This window comes from Tetrahymena thermophila (assembly GCF_000189635.1).
Source record: "Tetrahymena thermophila SB210 genomic scaffold scf_8254686, whole genome shotgun sequence".
NCBI classification, from domain to species: domain Eukaryota; phylum Ciliophora; class Oligohymenophorea; order Hymenostomatida; family Tetrahymenidae; genus Tetrahymena; species Tetrahymena thermophila.
This window is the reverse complement of record NW_002476452.1, coordinates 308202-331578: the sequence shown is the minus strand read 5'-3', so window position 1 is coordinate 331578 and position 23377 is coordinate 308202. Positions and strand designations below refer to the sequence as shown.

The 23377-nt window shown below is 23.8% G+C and overlaps 3 protein-coding genes across 3 annotated transcripts; 1 reads left to right on the top strand and 2 right to left on the bottom strand. All coding sequences in view use genetic code 6, as the record gives it.

Annotated features, from left to right (window-relative positions):
• Positions 1 to 2439: 2439 nt before the first annotated feature.
• On the top strand, positions 2440 to 3873 carry TTHERM_00449550 (cytochrome P450 family monooxygenase; the record flags this gene model as incomplete). Its single annotated transcript, XM_001013350.1, has 1 exon — positions 2440 to 3873. The coding sequence occupies one exon, from the start codon at positions 2440 to 2442 to the stop codon at positions 3871 to 3873; it is 1434 nt and encodes a 477-aa protein (XP_001013350.1).
• Positions 3874 to 4683: 810 nt separating this feature from the next.
• Positions 4684 to 15401, bottom strand: TTHERM_00449540 (adenylate/guanylate cyclase domain protein; the record flags this gene model as incomplete). The annotated part of the gene is made up of 18 exons (XM_001013349.2): positions 4684 to 5469; positions 5528 to 5905; positions 5963 to 6676; positions 6891 to 7166; positions 7255 to 8285; positions 8350 to 8470; positions 8632 to 9224; positions 9289 to 9438; positions 9501 to 10362; positions 10561 to 10959; positions 11017 to 11598; positions 11649 to 12149; positions 12494 to 13255; positions 13348 to 13688; positions 13827 to 14650; positions 14903 to 15042; positions 15098 to 15190; positions 15291 to 15401. 18 exons carry the CDS (start codon positions 15399 to 15401, stop codon positions 4684 to 4686), a joined length of 8664 nt encoding a protein of 2887 aa, XP_001013349.2.
• Positions 15402 to 16805: 1404 nt separating this feature from the next.
• On the bottom strand, positions 16806 to 21826 carry TTHERM_00449520 (hypothetical protein). Its single transcript, XM_001013347.2, has 6 exons — positions 21429 to 21826; positions 21227 to 21338; positions 20575 to 21098; positions 19997 to 20505; positions 19603 to 19783; positions 16806 to 19553 (listed from the first exon to the last, which is right to left on the bottom strand). The coding sequence occupies exons 3-6, from the start codon at positions 20602 to 20604 to the stop codon at positions 17058 to 17060; spliced, it is 3216 nt and encodes a 1071-aa protein (XP_001013347.2). The 5' UTR covers positions 20605 to 21098; positions 21227 to 21338; positions 21429 to 21826; the 3' UTR covers positions 16806 to 17057.
• Positions 21827 to 23377: the final 1551 nt, after the last annotated feature.

Sequence of the window (23377 nt, the reverse complement as noted above, 5' to 3'; positions counted from 1 at the left end):
AATTTTTAATTATAAAATAAATAATTATTCATATTTTTAAATTAATTTACATTTTAAAATACAAAAAAAGATATTTTTACATAAAAAAATACTGAGAATTCACAAATTAGTATATAAGTCTGTAATATTTTGAGTCTCTAATAGAAAAGAAGTTATTTCAAATCTTTGATTTAAATACTGGAATACCTCATTAATTAACTTTTACTATTTAACAGGTAAACGTATATCCTAGGGACTAATAAGTAATGTATAATGGAATATATTTAATAATTTGAGTTAACAATTATTTTTAGCTTACTTTAAAACCTAAGAAACAAAAATTAATTTTTTAAATTGCAGGTGATTCATTTAAATTTAATTAAGCTAAAAAGTAGAAAAATAATAGATATATATATTCGCCAATTTAATAATTTTCATTCAATTTCGCTTAAAGTATTTAGTATTAATTATTTTGTCTGTCCAATATGTTTAAAATATATAAAAATCCTAAAACTTTACTGAATGAATTTTTTTTCCCTAAAAGCCTTACTGCTACTAACAAAACTTTTTTTGAGTATTATTATGATAATTTAATTTTGCCTAGCATTTTAATTTAGATAATTAATATTTGGAATAAGGTAAGATTATAATAACTACTACCAAATAAGTTTTTAATTGATAATTTTTCCATAGTTATCAATTAAAAGCCTATTTGAAGGTTTATTGAGAAATATAGCAATTATAAAATTTTTAATAAATAATTATATTTATTTGTTGCATAATCTTAATGAGAAAGTGAGAAAAATAAAATAAAATCAATTTATTAAGAAAAAATAAATAAATATCAAATTTCTTTATGTTATGAGTAAAAAAGAATAAAAAAACATTTATTTGAATACTAACTTCCTGTTTAAATTTTGAAAAGGAACCCTGACAAATAAAATCAGATAATTAAATTTTGAAAGATATTTGGTGAATAAAGATAGAAATAGTAGAAATAAATGCATATATAATATTTAAATAAATAGTAAAAGCACATACTATCTCAAACTTAATTTGCTTTTTACTAAAAATAAGCTTAAATTATGATATGATTTAGAATATAAAAAATAAACTCATTTCAAAAATCTAAATGAAATTAGGAGCTTTTAATTTTTAATTTTTGATTGTCCACAAAAATATTTAGAAAAAAAAAAAATTTTAACTTAAGTTGGAATTAATCAGAAATTTATAAGTTCTCACATTGTTTAAAGATTTAGTTCTACACATTTTCTGAATTGAGTATCCTTATCAAAAATTGATTAACTTAATTTTTTTATAAAGAGAAAAAAAGATAGCTTACTAAATTAAGAAATTTGAAGGAAAAAGTTTGATTAATTATTGAATTTCTTTGTTTTTTATTTTAGAAAAAGTTTAATAAATTAATTTTTATAAAATATTTCTTCACAAATAATTAATTTTAAGCGTTATCGTAAAATTTAAAAAATAATTTTTTAATTTTTGTCGAAACTAAGATAAACAAACTAATACTTTTTTTGTTAAAATACCTTTTTTACTTATTAGAATTTCTATTATTCAGCTTTTGTTATTAATTATTTTCTTTTATAACTTTTAATTTTTGTAATTAATTTACTTTCATAAGAGTTTTGAGATAGATACTTCGTCATTTTTATCTAATATTTTTAATAAATTTATCATTGATCACAGCTTAAAAATTAGTTTTATACCTTAATAAATTTAAGTTATTTTAAAATATTTTGCTAATTTTAATAAATTTAATAGTGAAATTAAAAAGAGTAAGTTATCCTGCAGATCTTTTAACAAACTTCAAAGAAAGACAGATTTACAATTTAAAAAATTTGAACGAATAATTTCTAATCAATAAGAAATTTTTTGATGCCTTATTAAAAAATTAAATTTTACTTATTTATTAGTTAAAATTATATTGTTACACTATATTTTTTATATAAGAGTGAATTATTTTATCAATTAAATCTTAGCGTGGCTAAAATTTTCATAGATTCTGTTCTTTTTAAGCTAAACTTAGCTTAGAAAAGTAAGTGGAAATCTATTATTTAATGAACTAAGTGATTTTGCATTTAAATTAGAAATTAATAAACTGATTGGCCAATAAAAGAAAATAATAATTAAAAAATTAACAATTGCTTCTAACATCAGTTAATCAGCTTACCCTAAAAAGAAATTTGATGGAAATAGGTCTCTCAATATAAATTGGTATTATTGTTTATAAAAAAATCAGAATCTAGAAAAATAAACAAACAGAGGGTTTATATGTTTAGAAATTTTAATATGTAATAAAGATTAAATACCAAAAACTTAATTTATCGAAAGAAATTTAAACTAAAAACTTATAAAATGATCTTTCAATTAATAAGTTTTGCAATTTGTGTTGTTATCTTCTATTATGCAGCTTATTACTTTTTGATTCCAAAATATAGAATGCAATTCTATAAGAATCAAGGTATTAAAGAGTATAAGTTTGTGCCTATCTATGGCTGGCTTAAGGATATTCTTTTTCTCAAGAAGAATCAATGGAATGACTCTCTTTATTAATTCAAACGTATCAGCCAAGATCCTGAGTTTAAAGATGAAGATATTCTTCTTGGAAATGTTGCTAATTAAGCATTCCTAACATTAATAAAACCAGAATTGATAAACGAATTTCTTTAGAGATAAAACGAATATGAAAAATATTCAGTACCTTTGAGAGGTGTAATGAACTTTTTAGGAAACGGTTTAGCAAGAATCTATGGCGATAAATGGAAAAAAAGCAGAAAAGTTATCTCAAATATGTTTACTTTTGAAAACATTACTGCTCAAGTTGGAAGAATAAAAGAAGTCTCACGCAAATACATTAATAATGAAAATCCTGAAAAATTTAATATTAAGTATGTCTTTGAAAAGATTTCTGGATCTTAAGATCTTTAAGTTTTACTTGGTGCTGAAGTAGAAAAATACAAAGATAGCCAAGGAAGACACCTTGGTGAATGCATTGAGTAGTTATCAAGTGACATTTGCATTCATTACATATCACCTTTTGCCATGATTTTTGGTTAAAAAATTCTTACTTGGAATTTGAGAGAATCAGATCGCTACATTTCAAAGCGAATGAAAGATATGCGTTAATTTATGACCTAAATCTTAACTGACTGTGTAAATCGTGAAAAAGACCCCACATATCAAGCTAAATATCCAAGCTATATTACCTTTTTACTAAAAGCTGGATATTTACAAAAGGAAGAAGAAATCAATGAACTACTAGCTACTTCATTCAGTCTCTTTATGGCCGCCAAAGATACCACTAGCAAATTAACAAGCATGGCTATATACAACTTGATTAAGCACCCTGAATAATATAAATTAGTATTTGAAGAGATTCAAAAATATGTAAGCCATGACGATTATGATTACAATGACCTTTAAAAATTAAGTCACTTACATGCTAACCTCAAAGAAACTTTGAGAATGGACCCTTCTGTGCCTTTTATATTATCAAGAGTTGCATAAGCTGATCATATGCTTGGAAAATATAAAATCAAAAAGGGAACTATAATAAATATTGGCTATTTATGTAACTTATACAATGAAAAATACTTCAAAGATCCCTTTAATTACAATCCAAGCCGCTGGCTTGATAACGAAGAAGATATGAAAATGAAGGAAAACCATTTTGTTTTTATTCCATTTTCTGCTGGACCAAGAAACTGCATCGGTTAACATTTAGCCATGATGCAAATGAAAGTTATGATAGTCGAATTCATCAAAAAATTCTATCTTCCATAAATTCCTAAAGATTATGATGATGAAAAAATTTTGACTTAATCTTACGGCTTTAAAAATCCTCTTACAGTAAAACTACAAGTTAGAAACTGATTTTTTATTTATTTATTTTAACTATATATGTGCTATAATAGTTATGTATGTATGCATGTATTTGTCTGATTTGATCAAACTTAATTTTCAAAAGCTAGCTTATAAATCTGTTAACCCTTTGACATCATGCTGTATATTAAATTTATTACACAATCTTTTAATAATGCTCAATTTAGAGAGGGAGGCTTAGAGTGAAAATTTTTTTTTAAATGCTCAATGTTCAAAATATTATCAGCGATCAAACATTTTTAAAATAACAAATTGCTCTTATATACCCTCACTTAAATTTTATATTTATTTATTATATTATTAAGCTAATAATTTTATAGTAATTTAAATTTTTTAAAGAATCATTTAAGAAAAAAATATTTTTGAAATAAACAAAAATATCGTAAGCAAATAAACTAACTAATATTTTTTCGTTTAATATTGATATTATTATTTTTTTAAATTATTATATAAATAGCTATTTTTTATATAATATTTCAATCTCATTTGATAACTTCAATAAAGATATGGATTTACTTATTTAATATTCAAAAAGGTTAGTTAGATATCTAATAAGAATAATTTAAAACCGATATATTTTTTTACAACAGACTTAACAGAATATAAAGATATTATTTATTTTAAAACATTGATTGATATATTATTTTATTTTATTTATTTATTTAATGTTTGAAACTTATTTTTATATAATTACTAGTTAATTTTGATTTAATTATGTTTGGTTAGGTTAGGTTAGAATAATTATGAAATATTTATTTATTTATTTATTTTTATATAAAAATTAAAACAAGCAAAACAAGCTCAAATAAAAAAATCTTCATTTTCAACTTAATCTTCGCTTTCATTCTAATTACTATCACTGTTATTTTTTTCTTGATTGTTGTTTTGAGCAGAAAGCTCTGGACTATTATATTGTCTTTCAATATCGTTTTCATGATCTACTTCTTATAATTTAAGCTTGTCATCTTCATGTTCATAACGTTGTAAAAAGATGTTTTCGTTGTTATTAATTTTAGTAAATTATAAAAAGTTATTGTTAGAGAAGTCTTCTTCTACAGCTACAACTTTATTAATATACTCATTATCTTGATTAGAATCTGCATGTTAAAGATCTTAGAATCCTTAATCTCCTTTGATGTATTCTGGATTGTCTTCAATATTTTAGAACTTTTAAGAGTTAACGTTATCCCCACTTTTTTCTATTTGACTACCCATATTCTTATGAGCATCGCTTTAAAGATTATTAGAGATCTTTGATTAATCATTTTCATAATTTTCATTATAGTTATCATGTTCTTCATCGAATTGTGATATTGTTCCATGAATGTCTTTAATTTAAGATTCATCTATCTTCTTATAATTAACAAATGAAGCATTTACTACAGTATCTATTGATTTAATTTTCACTTCTTTATCATCAACAAAATCAAATATTCCAGATGGCTCTAATAGTTTTCTTGTTTGGCTGCTTACAAGTATTCTTCCTTATTCTCCAGAACTCTCCATTTTATTAGCAATGACTACATCTCTACCATAAATGTCATATCTAACAATATCTGTACCAATGACACCACCAATAATTTTACCCTAAATTTATATAATAACTGATTAAGAACTTGTTTAATTAAGAAAATATTTAATTTACTGTGTGGACTCCAATACGCATGTCAAGTGATTCAAATTTAACCTGAGCTCTAAGTTATTTAATAATTTCAATCATATTAAATCCCATGTTTAAAACATTTTTAGCTTCTTCTGCTGGATTTCTTTTTCTTATATCTGTGAAACCAATAACCACATAGCAATCGCCGATTGTGTAAAGTTTAAATATTTCGTTTTCTTAACAAGCTTTATCGAATTCATAAAATAGCTTTTTAAGCATGTTAACTACTTACTCAGGATCAACTTAAGAGCTATACTTTGTAAAACCTGCAATATCAGCAAATAAAATGGTTACATCTTCAAAGTTATCTACCAATTCGAGCCTAGTTGTTTCTGGGTTATTTAAGAACTTTTCTAGCACCTTTTTAAAATAAAGTGATAAATTAATATAAAATTAAAAAAAATGTATTATTATTACGTGCTTGGGTAAGAGGTTACTTAAAATCTAGTTCTGTTCTTTAGTTTTCTTTGAAAGATTTTTATGATTATTAAATGTCTTTATATACAGCTTGAATAAGAGATACTAGTAAGATAGATGAACTAATCCAATAATTATCATAAAATAAATTAATTCTGGTACAGCACCAAAATTCTAAGCACAGAATATCCAGACAATTAGAAGAATTAAGTATAAAATAACATTTATATAGAACTCCATGCACTGCAATGAGCTAAAAATAATGTAAATAATAAAAACTTCAGCAGTTTAAACACGAAGGAATGACTAAAAGGAAGTAGTCGAGATGCCTTATAAACCGATTTAATAAGTTTCTACAGTGACAATAGTAACACCCATAATCATAATAAAAAAGATAACGATCCTGAATTTTAAAAGAGATGAGTAAAAGAATTTATTTTTTGTCCAATGATTAAGATAAAGCATGAAGCAAAACAAAGATCTCCAAATAATGCTTGCTACGTAATAGTTAGATAAAACAGAACTAGCTAAAAACACCAAAATGCATTTTATTAATAAAAGTTTGGTATAACCTAAATATTTTAGGCGAATCGACTTTTTAGATTGTTCAAATAATTCATCATAGAATTATTAAGTATCTGGCTTTGAGTTATCTAAGGCAAGGAAGAGTGATTTCTTTGTCAATTACAGGTACTAACCATTCTCTTTGTCTCCCTTAATTTTTAATATTAATATTTAATTTCATTATTTAATTACATTTTCGTTTATATTTTTTATTCAAAATTTATGAAATTTAAAATTGCGTTATTGAAAATCTTAAAATTAATAAATCGTTTTAAAAAATTTTCTTCCCTAAAAAAGTAAGTAAAAAGTTTATAATTGTAAAATTTGAAATTTATGAAAAAATAAATAAGTAAAAATGTTTTACTTTTTCTTCTTCATTATTTTCAAATAACTCATTGATGAACTCGGCATCGATCTCTTCTATAAAAAGATTATTTGCTTATTCTAAGTGGACTTCTTCTTTTATTGCTTATTCTATTTTATTTATTGTATTTTAAGTAAGATTGCTTTCATTTCGCTTAGCTCCATTATTTGTATTTGGCATTTGTATTGAATGCTTAGAACTGGTTAGCTGCTGATTTATGGGTTAATTTTTCGCTTATTGATCTTTGTCTTGTGATTGCTAAGATTGTAATTAATACTAAAAATAAAAATTAGTATGTTAATTAAATTTTTATTCAAAAACATCAAAATGCAAATTAAATAATGAACTAATTTCTTGATTTTACTGATTTTAATTTCAATGGTGACATGAGAGTAGTTTTCTTATCAGCACCTTAAGAAGAATCTAATGCTATTGGCTGAGCAAATTAATGTGGGGCAGGCTAGTAGCCTAATTTAACTGTATTCTTTTTAGCTACTTTTCTTGTTAAGTTGACACTTTTTATTCCTCCCATGGCTAATTTAATTTATTAGGTGGAATTCATAGGGCTTGTTAAAGTAAACCTGGGACTATTGTTGGATTAATTGTTTTAAGGACTCTATTTTGCATTTAAATATGACATTTTTCTTTCTTCTTTTGATCCAGGTTGTATCATGTTTTTTGTGTCCAGCATAGTTCTCTTCATAGGTGATTACTTTTGGTACATGCTACCTTTTGCGGTTTATTTAGATCCAGGTTTAAAGACTTCAGTTTTTTTGGACGTTCCTTTGATGTATTTTTAATTTTGTTTGAAAATCTAATATGTAACCATCACACCTTTTCCTTTTGCTTCAACTTCTTTGCGATTAGTGCGATAATTACTTAGGTTATGAGTTTAAATCTTAGCATAAGCTTGACTAGAGATAGTCATTCTGTTATCTTCTCCTGTTGACATAACTCTGCTTGTAGTATTAATGGTATCTCCTATCAGAGAAAACTAAGGTTTGTGGTAACCAATGACTCCTGCCATAACTCTTCCGTAGTGAATACCAATTTTTACTCTCATTTTATCACCATGTTTTCCCCAAGAAATGTTCTTAACATAATCTTGCATATCAAACCCTAAATTAATGAGTCTCTCTACAGAGTTATAAACAGTATGTTTCTTTTTGTTTTAGAGTTCTAAGCTTAATCCAGAAGCAGCCACATAGGTTTTTCCTACTGTCTCAATTTTTGTGCAATCATTTTATGAGCAAAGAATATCAAAATTTCTGAATAGGTTATCTAAAAGGGCTACAATTTTCTCGCTTTCAGATTAAAGGATGTTATCAAAATCGCAAATATCACAAAATAAGACAGCAACTTCACCTTGATTTTCGGCTAGCTAAATTTCACCAGCTAATTAGAAAAAAAATAATTAATAAATTGAAACTTCAAATCTTAAAACAAAAATATAATTTACTATTTGATATTCTGTCTCTAACGAACTTAGGAAGAAGAATAGCTAAAATATTATTTATCTTGGCACTTTCTATTCTAAGCTTATTTTAACTAAGATAGTCCTATCTCTCAACAGTCTCATACTTTATTAAAATATTCCAAAATTAAAAAATAAAAATATGTTTAAAGAAATAAAATAAAATGAAATAAATAAATATCAAAAATATTTTTAAGAAATTTACAAAATAGAATAAAATAGTTTATAAAATTGAGAGAAAAATAAAATAAAATAGTAAAAAATTACTTAATACTTAGTTTGAATACAAAAAAGGCAGTAACCTAATGTAAATAGGATGATTGAAAGTGAAATATAACGATCAATGTTAGAGTTAAACGAACTTTAAATTGAATATTTCACAAAAAATACAAAGGCTTCTAAAATAGATCCGTACATAACGTAATCTGGTCTGCAAAGAACAGTAAAATTAATAAAATAACTGAATGTAAATGATTCCAAAGAGTTGTCGCTTCCTTATAAAATATCAGTAAATATCTTTGTTAGTATTCTTAAAAATAAACAAAAATAATTCAGCTTGAAAAATTATTTTTCTCCTTTCGAAGTAAACATTGTAAAGGTAATTCCAGAAATAATAATACAACCTATAGTTTAACCAATAATATAGTCTAACTGAGGCTCACTCTTACTTTTAACACTGTAAATAAGGAGCTACATTAATTCAAAGAGGATCAAAATAATAAGTTGGTAGTACTTATTATATAATATCCAGCTTTTTTAAACACTCTAAGTAAATTTCTTTTCTAGATCAGGATTCTTAAATTAAAGAGAAAATTTATTCATTTCTTAATTTTGTTCACTCATGTCTTCACTTGATATCACTGTTTGTTTTTATGGATGGATGGATCAAATTAAGTTTTATTGTTCAAAAAAAAAATTTTTTACTATTCTTTAGGATTATGTCCATATCTTCTTAGTCTTCTTAAGGAAAGATTATTCCTATCAATCTGTTGATGATGTTTTCATTTTTTTTAGCTTTCTTTTTTTTTTTTTAATATTTTTCATCTGATTTTTCATCTTCGTTTTCTTTAAATTCTTTTTATATATAATATATTTTTAAAATAAATAAATAAATAATTTATTTAAATTATATTTACACAATAGCTTGTAATACTTAGATGCCTGTCTTACCAAACTTTAGGGGAAGAAAGAGGGAATGAAAAGACAATATTCTAAAATGATTTGAAAACCGAAAACAAAGAAGATTATAGATATCATGAATATAATTATATGTACAGAAGATGATATTTATTCTATAACCTCTTAGAATTAGAAAGGATAGTTTTAGTAAAGATCTTCAAGTGGTAAATAAATAAAATAGCATATGCAAAAGAATAAAAATGTAGTTATTCCTTCCTTAAAATTCTAGTTAGAGACAACCAAAATTTTCATAGTTGTTGCAATACCAATTAAAAAGTAGCCATACATTTCAACAGTCTTTAAAGTGTAGGATTTTCCCACATCATTACTATCAAAATTAAAAACAAAATAGATATTTAGATACAGTACGAATGCTTCAGCTAAACTATGAAAGACTACCTTATAGAAGAATCCCATAGTCTTCTATTTCTTGAAAGTGAAAGTACTGTTTTTGAATTGATCAATCAATATTTCATTGTTTATAGAATATTTGTGCTTTTTTGAGTATTTTTTAATTAAATAGCTTGTAATGCTGACCACATATAATAACGAGTGAAAGAAGAAAATTTCGAGTGAATTCCATAATGAATTTCCATAGGAGCAATTTGAAGCTTCTATGAACAGGATTATATATCCAAGTAAGAAAGCTCTGTAAAAAGCATAAAGCAATAATTCCTCATATAATTCTGCCATATATCTTGAATTTGAGTACAACAAATTTGAAATGCTTGTAAAATCATTTACCATTATATCCCCAATATAATTCACATTATACTTGAAATTCTTCATCTAGATAGAAATATCAGCTGATTGCATCATCTAAAATTGTTAAATGTTTTATAATTAATTTTATTTGATTTTTTTAATTTAATTTATTTGTTTATTTATTTTCAAATTTTTTGTAAGAATTACTTTTAAGAAGCAATCAATAAAATTATTTATTTTTTTTTAAATTAAAAATTAGATAATAATTAAACTAAAAAGCAAATAAATTCATATGATAAAATGTTTATTTACGTCAGCATCATTGTAGGAATCTCCAATAGCTAGAGTTTTAGGATTTTAAGGATACTTTTACTTAACCATTCTTACAAACCAACCTTTTTAGTTAGTTTAGAGATCGTATCCAATTAATGAGGTGCAAAAATAGCTTAAAAAATAGAAATGGTTTCTTAGATAATTATCACTAAATATTGTTGTCAAAGCTTCAGATGAGACAACTATGCAAAACAAATAAGGCTTTTAGTTTAAACCAATTGACATTGATTTCTTTCTGTTAACACTTTAGTTGTAAAAAGGATTAGATGAGTAAGCGGAGATAAATTGTTTCTTATTAATCAAACTGGTGTTGTAAATATTTGTATTCTAGCTCGCTTGCTGATCACTCATTTTTCTACTACTGACTTCATTTTTATTCTAACATTAAAATTTTATTATATCCTTTTAATTAAAGCAAATTTATATGTAATTTACCAATCCAGGAGAGTTCACAGGTGTTGTGTGATCAGTGAATATATACTCAAGATATCTCTTGTAAGCAGTAGGATTTTAAGGAATTAGCTTATTCAATTTACTTTCATTCTAGATTGCATTCAACTGATCTCTAATTAATAACTTAATTTGATCATAATTTTTACCTTCTAAGTGCAAAATTTAGATTTCTTGGTCAATTAAATGGCTCTAGTAAGCAGCAGTTATAGCCTATATGTAGCTATCTCCAGTAAGCATCCATGTATGCAAACCAGCTAATCTCATTTATTTGATAGCTATATCTGCTCCCTTTTTAAGATTCTCTGCAACACCAAAGACTGTTACAATTTATAGATCTTTTTCAATGTCATCATATAAACTTTCTAATTTCGAATCATCTTAAACGAGATTCTTTTTGAGGTTTTCGTATTATCTTAAATAATCATCAGTTTTTTCGTCATTCAGCTCTCGCTTGCAGTAGATGATTGGTCTCATGCCATTTTAAACTAAAAATTACAATTATTTTTCTAATCTAACTCTTTATTCTTTGTCTTTAAATACGATTCCCTAAGGTACTTCTGTATTCTAAAAAGAAAGATTTGATAAAATTAAAGTAGCATTTTTGATAAATTTACTTTTAAGGAGATTTTGGTATATAGGACAGCTCCTCTGTTTGGGTACAAGCTGTTAGGATCTCTAAAAAGAATAGAAAAATAAGGCCTATTTTAAGTGTTTTCATTTATTGCTAGGATCTTAAACGAAACCAATTTCCCTTGAATTACAACAATATAATTTGGTGAGTATGATTGTCCCTTATATACTGAAGAGCACTTAAATTGGTAATTAAACACATTAGAAAATTATTTCATAATTTCCCCCTCTTTAGAGACATTAGTGTTAATTATTTCATCTGATTTACTATCATAAGAACTAATTATGTGATTACAAATCACTGTTATAAGTATTGCCTCATGGTGTTTTTTATCATAGTCATTGTGTAAGCTCGTAATAAAATCATTTTCATCCAAAATATTATCAGAATGACCTGTGCTTAACTTATGACTTCCTTATCTGCTATTTTATATCACTTCTGACTACTTGATTGGTTTTGTCTTATCTAAGGAGTTAGTTTCTTGCTTTTAAATATTAAGAAGAAAAAAAATTATTATCTTTTATCTAAGATTTCAAAGTAAATTTCATGCAATAGATTTTTTTAATATATATGTTAAATATTTTAAGGATAAAATATTTTTTAAGATTGTTGGTATTTATTTTTTTATTAGATTAGAAAGATTGCTTACAAATAAAAATTAATTCAAAAAGCTTATCTAAAAAAAAATAAAAAGTAATGCTTGCTTACTTATTCTATCTACTGAGAAAATAAATAATTAAATTCCAAATAAAAAATAGGCATTTTTAAATTTAAAAAGAAGGAAATTAAAATTTATTTATTATTTTAATATTAAAGAAATTGCGTTACTTAAATAGAGTTATCTTTTTAGAAAGAGTTATTTAATGAAGGAGAGTCAGGCTAATTAGGTACTTAGAGCATTTTCATTTTTTTGGAATCCATAGAATTTTTAACTTCATCCCTACACTCCTCTTCATCAAGCTCGTCAGAGGCATCAAAAGAATTTTTATGCTAGATTTACTTGGATTGGTTGTTTTTTTTCGTTGGTATGGAAGTTTAATAGAGTAAATTTGGGAACATGTTAATTACGTTAGATTGATTAGATTGATCATTATTCATAGATTGTTTTTCATCTGCAATAACCATATTTTCGCCATCTATTAGTTCTTTGACACTTTTGCTGTGATTATTAAATGTAAAAGATTTATTTTTCATGATTTGTTCTGCCATTTTCAAGTTCAGTGAATACATAACTCCATCCACTATGATCAACCTAACTTATTGAATTTCACCATCAGTTAGGGTGCCCGTTTTATCTAAAAAGACAAAATTAGTTAAAGAAATATCTCCTAAAGTAACACTTCTGAGCATTTAGTAGTTGTTTCCAGATTAGTTATTTTAAGTTTGTATGTCAACTTTCTTAAAATACTTATTATGGTAAAGATCGTTAACCATTTCGATTACATCTACAACTGAATAAAAGAGTTATGGCATGATATGTAAATATTCTACCATAAAAGACAATATCAAACCTAAGAAATCCTATTTTTCAAGCCACGTATAACTGAATCCAACATAGCAAGGTTAAAAAATAACAAAAAATATGGAAATCTATTAAATAAAAAGAATTATTAAAAAATTTACTTCTAAAAAGTTAATTTATTTATTTATTTGTTTGTTTGTTTGAATAAATTTAATTTTACTGCTATGCTAACAAGGAGATGGATGTAAGCAACTAAGAAAAAGAGCTTGGCCTTTTTACCAAAGAAAGAGGTTTTCATTGTTTCTTTGTTATAGCTTTATTGATAAATTTTTGTGTCTTTTCCAGCATACAGAACTATACCGTAAACCCATTCGCTAAATACAAGTTTGCTTCCTCTGTAAATGATGTTTCTGCAGTCTAAGTTTTCTCCCTTTGGGTCTTTGTTCATCTTTAAGAAGCCACTAAATTCTTTCCTTCTAGACTGTTTTGTGTATTCTATTCTTCCACTTAAAAGCTTTCTATACTCGAACATGTTTTATTTGAGTTTAGAGTGGACAGATACTATTTTTAGAAATTACAAATTAAATATGATTTATTAACGAATTAAATAATATCAAGTAAAATTATAATAAATAATTGAAAACAGACTAAATATTGATTTAATTTTAGATAAACAAACATACATAAAAAAATTATTACCTGATGTTAATTGAGGAGGATACTTTTCGATTTAATAAGTCTTTCCATTCTGGATGTCTTCTTCAACAGTGCAAAAACTTTAGCGACAATCTAAAATAAGCAAATCAGCAGGTGCAATTTCACCATTTTTGAGCCAGACTATGTTACCAACTTCAAGCTGTTCCCATTTAATTTCTTCTAAAATTTTAACAGTCTTAATTGGGTAATTGGTATTCATTACTCTTGTATTAAGTTTTTAATAGTGAGAGTTAATAGTTACACTTTCTTTTACTCCTTTATTGTTTGCTATTTGAATGTTTGAATTTATTTATGAAGAGCCTTCTTTTTCATAGGTTTTGTGTTTTTCAATTTTTTAGTTCTAGCTAACGCTACCTAAATTGGGGCTAAGTTGAATATTATTTTATCCGCTATTGTTTTAATTATTAGGTGTAGAATTTACGTTATTTGTCTACACATTGCTTGAGATTTGATTATTAACTTAATTAGAGTTATTATCTGCATCCTAAGCGTGATTGATTTAACTAGATTCTTTTTCCTTTTCTTTCTTAAAATTAGAAAATCCTTTGATTGGCTTTTCATCTATTTATTTGGAAATATTAGGCAATCTCTGTTCTTAATCCTCAATTTGGTCTTATTAAAGACTATTATTAATGTTTTGCAGGTTTTATAGTTTTACTTTTTTAAAAAATTTAAATATTGTGCAATGTTATTTATTAATAACATTCTCCTGTAGATTCCTTTCTCTTTCTATGTTGAGTTCACGCAAACTGAACATCACGAACGAGAAAATCACCGGAACCAAATACAATAAAATCATATCTCCCCTAATTTTATATTAATTGAATGTTATGCTAATTCAAAAATTTTATTTTTTAAAATTAAGCCAATTTCTACTTTGGAAGGAAGTCACACTGACTTAAAATTTTTGGAAAGTAATTATTTATTTATTTATGAGATTATTTGCAAAATTTGCTTAATAAGCTTCATTCATAATATATGGCTACAACTAAAATTTGTGTTTGCTAAGCTTGTTACTTAAAATTCTATGTATGATTTAAAAAAAATAAATGTCTTACGCGCTAAACGTGAAAAATTATGCAGACCAAAATGTATAAGTAGAATAAACAATAATAGCCACTAATGCATGTATAAATACAAGCCAAGTACCCATTCTCTACAAGTACTTGAAAAGCATTCGAGGTACTATCCCTATAGCCTAATTTATATTTAAAATATTGTTAATACTAACTCTACTAATTAAACATTTTTACATCTAACTCAGATATACCGATTCTATTTGAAATTCTATCTTCATAAGGTTTAAACCCATTAAGCTATGAAAGGTTACCGAATTCTATCTCAATCTAATTTGGATGGAAAGTTAGAAATAATTAAAGTAAATTTTGTCAGCATTTTAAATATTTTTAATAAAATTTAAAGTTCGTTTTGAGAAATTATTTTTACTGATTTGTCGAATGTCTTTTATTATCTGATTTCTACATCTCCTACATCTTCATCACCAAAGAATAATTTCCTTTTTAAAAAATCAAAGATCTCTGTTACTATCTTTCTCATTTGAGTCAATCCAGACTAGCTTTAAAATACTTTCTATCAATCTATGTTTTAATTTTAATCTTGTTATAAATAAGTAAGTATTAATAAAAATGGAGAGCTAGATTTATTGATTTGCTTTTTAAACGCAAAAGAAAAATTAGCTTATTATTTTCTTTCTTTTTTTTGATAAATTTTGTTGTACAGTTTTTAACGCTATATTAAGAATTTGTTAAGGAAAGTTGTTATTATTTTTATTTATTTATTTTCCTTACTAATTTAAATTAATTATTTAAATGTACATTTTAGATTTAAAGTAAAAAAACTCTACATTATTTTTATTATTAAAGTATTATATGCTCAATCAAAAATAAATATAGTTATTTTAAAGAATACTCACTTATTTAATCTAAGATACAGTTTGTTTCCCTTTCATATATAACAAGCATCTTTTCTAATCATAAAAATTCAAATTAAACTTCCATTCTGCTTAGGTTAGGCGAATACAAATTTTCTCTTAAAACTAAGAAAGAATAATTACAAAATAAAACAAATTTTAAAATGCATACTCAAATTAAAATAAATTATTTTTTTAAAATAACTTAAAATTTTATGAGTTATTTAAAAATTTTACTAAAAAAACTAAACTAATTTGTTTAATAAAATGTAAAACGGGATAAAGCTTTTGAGAGAAGAAGTATAACAATAAATAAAAATAATTGCATCAAATAATATTGAAGGAATTAAAATCCTATCATATATAAGTAAAGTTAATCGTTAGCTTAATAAAATAACAAAAAATTAAATAAAGTAGAGAAATAAATTTTATGAAGGCAATCTAAAAAAAACTATAAAAAAATTTGATTATAATTTAAATTAATAAAATAATCTTTAGCTTTAGATTAAAATAAAATATTGAATCTAATCTTATAATCTGCAATAAAATATTAGTAAATATTGTTTTCTTAGAAATATTTGAAATGATAGACAATAACAAGTACTTAATTTAACAGATTAATTAAATTCAAATCAATTTTACTTTTATTTCTTTGATCAATAATTTTTTTTTGCAATTTTATTAGTTTAAAATACTTTTTAAAGAAAAGAAGTAAATTAATTAATCTACAAAGTATTCAAAATTTTTAGTATGATTTTAAATAATTTATTTAACTCATTAAAAATAATTTATTTTTTACGTTTTTGATATTTTTATTTTTTTTTACAATTAAACTATTGGTTGATAAATTTAAAAAGAGGTGATTAGAAAAATGAAAAAAACATTTTTAAAAATAAAATTTTTGTGTTTAATTTATTTTGCATTAATTTGTTTTTAAAATTGTTACTGAATAGAATTTAAAAAACATATTTACTTAAATCACTAAATAATTAATTCATATAAAATTTCATTACTGAAATTATAAAATAAAATTTAATAGTGATTAAATTGATCAAAGCTATTTGCTCAGCAAAGAATTAATGAAGGAATGAATATTTGCATGTATAAATGTATTACATGAATTATGGTATATATTTAATAATGGGGTAATTGATATTTAAAGACAAATTATAAAGTAAATATTTTAGAATTAAAAATTAATATTAATTATGAAGTGACTTAATATAATATGATAAATTTTATTCATACTATTTGAATAGCCTTAACATTTCTTAATATAAAAATCAGTTTTCGATTTCATAAGAATTTTACAAGTGTTTATTTGAATCATTCTCACTTTACTTTATTTTTTAGTTTGAATAGTTTCTTGAAAATGGAACAGGAGATGGAACTTAAGAGTGGTTTCTTGACTATTTGCTTTAAAGTTATGAATTTAATTAACTTCTTTTAGTAAAATTGCTTAAGCTCGATTAGCCATCTTCCTCATTATTTTAATTTGCTTCATCTATCTTTTGCAGCAAGAACTTATTCTGGATTTAATATTCATCTTAATTTTAGTTATTATCAAATCCTTGACTATCTTAGTTTCCATGATCATCTAAGTCTTCTTCATCTTCTTCATAATCGTCACCGTAATAATTTTAATTATTGCTTTAGCTAAGTCTTTTTTCTCCGTAGTGTTCATGATGATATTCTTCGTTTTAGTTTTAATTTTAATTGTTTTTAGTATTATTTTTAATTACTTCAGATTAGTTTTAATCTTAATCCAGATTTTTATCAACATAATCATATTCTTCTTCATCTTCATCATTATTTGATGAGTAATTTGCATCAAAGGTCTTATTTTTAATTTAATTATTAATATCTAACTCGTTTTAAATCTGGTTAGAACTTTCCAAGTCATTTTTAATAAAATAATCTTCAATTTCTGTTTCTTTTTTAATTGCATTAGAATTTACAAATTCTTCATTAACGTGACTATCATTTTCATTTTCATATTCATATTCAGTTTTAGTTTTATTCGATTTTCTTGAATCATTTTTAACCATTTCTTTATTGATTTCTTTGTTTATTTTAATATGGTTATTCTTTTCTTGATCTGACCTAGTATGATTACTTACTTCTAGATCAGTATTTATATGTTTGCTATTTTCTAGATCAGTTTTAACATGCTTACTACCTTCTAGATCAGTTTTAATATGCTTGCTGCCTTCTTGATCAGTTTTAACATTATTACTTATCTCTTGATCAGTTTTAACATGATTGCTTATCTCTTAATCAGTTTTAATATTGTTAGATTTTTCAGAATAATTTTAAAGTTGATTTGAATTAGAAGATTCGTTTTTAACATGATTAGAAACTCCTGAATCATTTTTTGATTCAGGATTTTTGACATAGTTTGAGTGATTTTTTTGATTTTAACTGACATTACTACTACTTCTAATAGATTTACCTTAATTAGATGAATCCATTTTGTAAGAGTCACTATCATTATTTTAATTTTTTTAATTTGTTAAATTTTCATTTTCACTTGAGCTATCTTCTTTATCGAAATAATCTTCACTTTATAATCTTTCATCTCCTTCAAAATATGGATTTTATGAATTTTTACCATTTTATGTTTATCCTATTTCTTTATTTTGATCTGAATCTAGGTCATAATTATCATCATTACTATCATATTGTTAATTGTTTTCTTCATCTTCTTAATTATCTTGATTGTAATTGTCTTCTCCTTTTAATCCTATTTCTTCATTTTTCTTTTAATCATGATCATTTTAATATTAAGGATCAAAACTTTCATCAATTCTTTCTGATTTTCTTTTATTTTATTGCTACAAATTGGTTTGCTTTTTCGATTATTTTAAGCTTCGTTCAAAATCTTCTTCATCAAAATCCTTTTCGTAATTGTCTGATTGAGACTCTTACTCATTATCTTGATAGTAGTTATCTTCATCATTCACAATATTATCCTCTCCTTATCTTTATTCTTCTGTATAATCTTCTTAATCATTATCATATTCTATTTCAAAATTGTCATCAATAATTTCTGATTTTCTTTTATTCTATTACTACGAATTAGCTTATTTTTTGGATTAGTTTAAATTTTTTTCATAATCTTCTTTCTCAAAATCTTTTTCATATTATTCAGAACCTGATTCTTCCAATTAATTGTAATTTAATCTACCACTTTTTTTCTTTTCTTTTGCAGATGTTAAATTACTTTCAGGATCATCAAATGACTAATTTTCATAATCGTTTAACTCTTCTACTTCTTCATATTGTTCATCTTGATTGCTAACTTTTTTTTGATTTTATTCTTTTAATTATCCTTGACTTTCTGGGTTTATGTTAGCCATATTTAAATGCTATTACTTAGAATGTCTTCTTGATTACTCATTAGAGTTCACTTAATTGTTTGGTTAATTATTATTTTAAGTATATTCTTTTAATACTTCATCTACTTTCACATAATGATCACTATTTATTCTTTATTCTGATTTCTAAGTATTTGACCTAGATTAATCTTATATTGTATTGCTATTGCTGCTTTAGTTACTTTTGCTTTATGTATTGGTTTTTTATTTTTATTTTTAGCTATTAGACTATTAGTATTACAAATTACTGCTATTATTACTATATACACTTAAATCAGGTTAATTTTTTGGAGTTTGTCCTTTCTAGGAATTCTTTTAAGAAGAAGTATGTTATTAATTTTGTGCTTATGAATAATTTTATGAAGAGTCTGAATCAAAATTATTTTAATGTGCTTACTATTTCTAAATAAAAAATATGTTTTATAATATAGAAAAGATAAAAATTAATTACATTATTTTATCCTATGTTTTCTAACGTTAGAATCATATTACTATTTTATATTTGCATTACATTTGCAAGTAGGTCAAAGTTATAGTTAATCTTTGAAAAAATGTTCTCTCCTTACTTGTCATTTAAGATTAATCTAAAGGTTTTGTCGTCCGGTATACAATAAACAACAATATAAAAATCCCTATTTGATATTTATTTTAAATTAATAGATATTTTAAAAAAAATACCAAATTATTCTAAATAATTATTAAATTTTTAAAAAAATTTTTTAAATTCAGATTTAATAAAAAATTGAGAGTTATTTTAACCATTTAATTTATTATTTAAAGCATATATTTATTGATTAAATTATTTGAATTTTAAAAATAAATAAATAAATTCATTTATTATTTACCTTTATCCTCTTGATACTTCAACAACGCAAGGTGAATCGCCAATGTATTAATCTTTTTTATGAATTTATAATCTGTTTTAGAAATCTATTTCTTAATTAAACTCTTGGTAGTTAGCTTCGTTTTCATATTATTATGAATTTATATTTTTGTTATAATTGTATTCCTCAATTCCTGAAGAGTTAATTTGAGCATTTACTCTATCTCCTCTACTCTATAATGAAGATTATCTAGGCTCATATTGGCTAAAGTATCCTTTCTGCCTAGCAATTTTATTTACTGATGGGATATAGTTTTAATTATATGTTGTGTAGTGGGTGTTTTAATATGCTCTAAAGTTATTTCTCATGTTAGGATTGCTAGACTTCCTTTAAGATTGATAACTATTAGTGTCTCTATTGTTATATGAATTGTAATTATTATTGAAGTTTTGTTCTGTGAAACTTTTGTTCTTGTCGTCGTTTGCTAATTCAGCACTCATATTTTATTATTCTGGTAAATTATAAGATCTCTATTATTAATTAATTTTTTATATGTTAATTGTTAATATTCTAATAAAATAAATCAATATTTTTTATACATCTCTGGATTTAGCACTTTCTACTCTCATGCTATTTCTTTTTCTCGGGCTTTTCTTAAAACGAGATATGTTGCTGAGTAACTTTTCTTACTCTTGTCTTTCTTTAAATAATTTATTTGCACTGTATTATGATTTTTTACTTTTGATACGATAAAGTATTTCTTGGTTCTCTGATGCTATTTTAACTAGGTTTCTAAATCTAGATTCTTTGTTTAAACTTTTAGTGTGGCGAGAAGTGCCCCAATATCCGCTTTTATTATTTGCAGACGAGTTTAGTAGATTACTATTATTCTAGTTTGTATTTAAATTAGGGTTTTGGTAAAATGCAGCCTAGGAGTTAGTGGTGTTTTAGTTGTTGGCAGTATTAATGTTAATAGCCGAAACTGTAATATTTTCTGGGTTAATATTGATTTGTTTGATTTAATTAGGGGAACTGTTAGGGAATCAGGCTTTCTTTGACATCATAATCTTGCTTATTTTATTTAATAGAATAATGTTCTCCCTTTCAATTTCTGTCTTCCTCTCTTTATATAATTAAAAATAATAGTTAAGAATTTATTTGCATTTTTAGTGCATGTCATTTTGCTAACCATAATAAAATTTGGCTAACAGAAATAAAACTGTTTATTTTATCAGAGAAAATTATATTTACCTTCAGCTATCAATCTCCCTTTTTTATTTACTACTGATTTACTCTTCATACAAACTTGATTGTTAACTTTAGTTGGCTATGTCTCTGGTATAAAGGTAGGAGAATCCTTTTTCTATTATATTATAATCATAATTTTCAGCATTGATAAAATATATTAATTAGTATCTAATGACAGATAAGTTTTAGATATTTTAATTTTTACCTTGATTCTGTCTAAGCGCATCTTATGTCTGATATAATTTTGATTTATTTCCCATTAATTAAGGATTTAATTGTAGGGTTCAATCTTAAGCGTTCCCATTGTATCATTTATTTTAAGGTTTTTATCGTTAAGGCTATTCTAAAGACTTTCATGATTTTAATGGGAGTTAACGTCGCTTGATATAATTTACTTTTCGCTACTCATGATTTCGTTTCTCTAATTTGTACGATTAGAAATCGATGGATTGAGTGACATTAGTCAGCTGCTATTTGTTTTCGCTATAGCTATCTAAATTTATGAAAATTGTAAATACTATTTTAGATATTTGTATCTTCCTTTATAGTATTTGCTTTTGTTTTGTGTAAAAATAATGAATGCAGTTAGTTGTTAATATAATAACAATAATAAAAAATAATAACAAAAATCATCATTAAAATTTGTTGTTACTAATTTAATTAAATTAACATTCTTTTTCTTAAATAAATAAGATGAATGGCAAAGAGCAAATAAACAAATAATCAAATAAATGGATGAATATTAGCACAAAAAAGTATTTTGATTAAAAGAGGAAACAAACACATTAAAAAAATAAATTATTTATGAAGAAGAAGAAAAAAAATATATCAACCAAGAATTTTGCTTGAATATGACCATTAAAAATACCAAATATTTTTTATAAATAATAAATTAGTTATTGCTTGTCCATTTATTTTATGAATTTTATTTTGATTGGTATTATTTTATGTTTTATAATTTTTAAATATTTTTAAATTTATATTACATTTATATAATCAATCAGTCATTTCCACAAAATATTTGTATATTTATTATTTAATTAATTTAAACAAATTTTCTTTTATCTGCTTGTATTTTAATAACTCTAACTTCAAACAAAATGTTCTTTGAATTTGAAATTAATTTTAAAAATAATATTTTTTTAATTTTGCTTTTTTAAAAAAAAAAAAAATAACCTTCAAAAAATAAGATCAATTGAAATATTATTGGAGATTTTAATATAAACACGATGATTCAAGATTTAAAATAAAAATAAATATCTATTTTTTATTTATCATTTAAAATATTAAAATAAAATTAATTTTTTAAATATTTGTTAAATTAAAATGTAAAAAATATTTAAAAAAAATTCACTAAATTTAAATAAGATATCATAAATAAGTAAAAAATTAACTTTTATTTAAAAAAACTCTTTAAAATTATATTAATAATGTGCCAATTTATTTATATTAATTAATTAGTACTTTATAATTATTATAATTAAGATGAGATATTTATCTCTTAAAAATAAAGAGTTATTAGCCATACATAGATGGATGGATGGTCAAACCTATAGAAATAAGTAAGGTCTTTCTATGAATAAAAAATAAGAGGAAAATTAGTTGATATTAAAATTTTATGATCGATCAATTATATTGTTTTTTTTTGCCATAAAGTGATTAAAAAAGAATATTTTATTTAATTTAACAAAATGGTTGTTTGTTTATCCCCAGAATGAATTCGCCTGAAAATACTTAAATTCTTAATTTTTTTGTAATTAATATATATATTCATCTTACTTTAAAAAGATTTTCATAATAGCTCATTAATAAAATTATAATTTAGATTCTCATAAAAAAGATACAGCAGTCAATTTTTAAAATGTTAATTTATATTTATTTAATGCTCTCTTTTGTGATATCTCGAAGACTAAATTTAAGGGCTTCATTTACATCTTGTAGCCAAATAAATAATTTCGTAAATTTCTCAGCTAGTCATCAAAAAACTTATTATTTTAATGCAAGGTAAATAAATTAGAGCTGGTTCACTTTTTGAACTGTTGTTGTATAATGAGATAAAATTGAGGTAAAAAATAACTTAGAACATAAAGATGTTAGATGTCAGAGAAATATTTAAAAAATAAATTGAGTTACATATAATTTAAAAATAAGTTC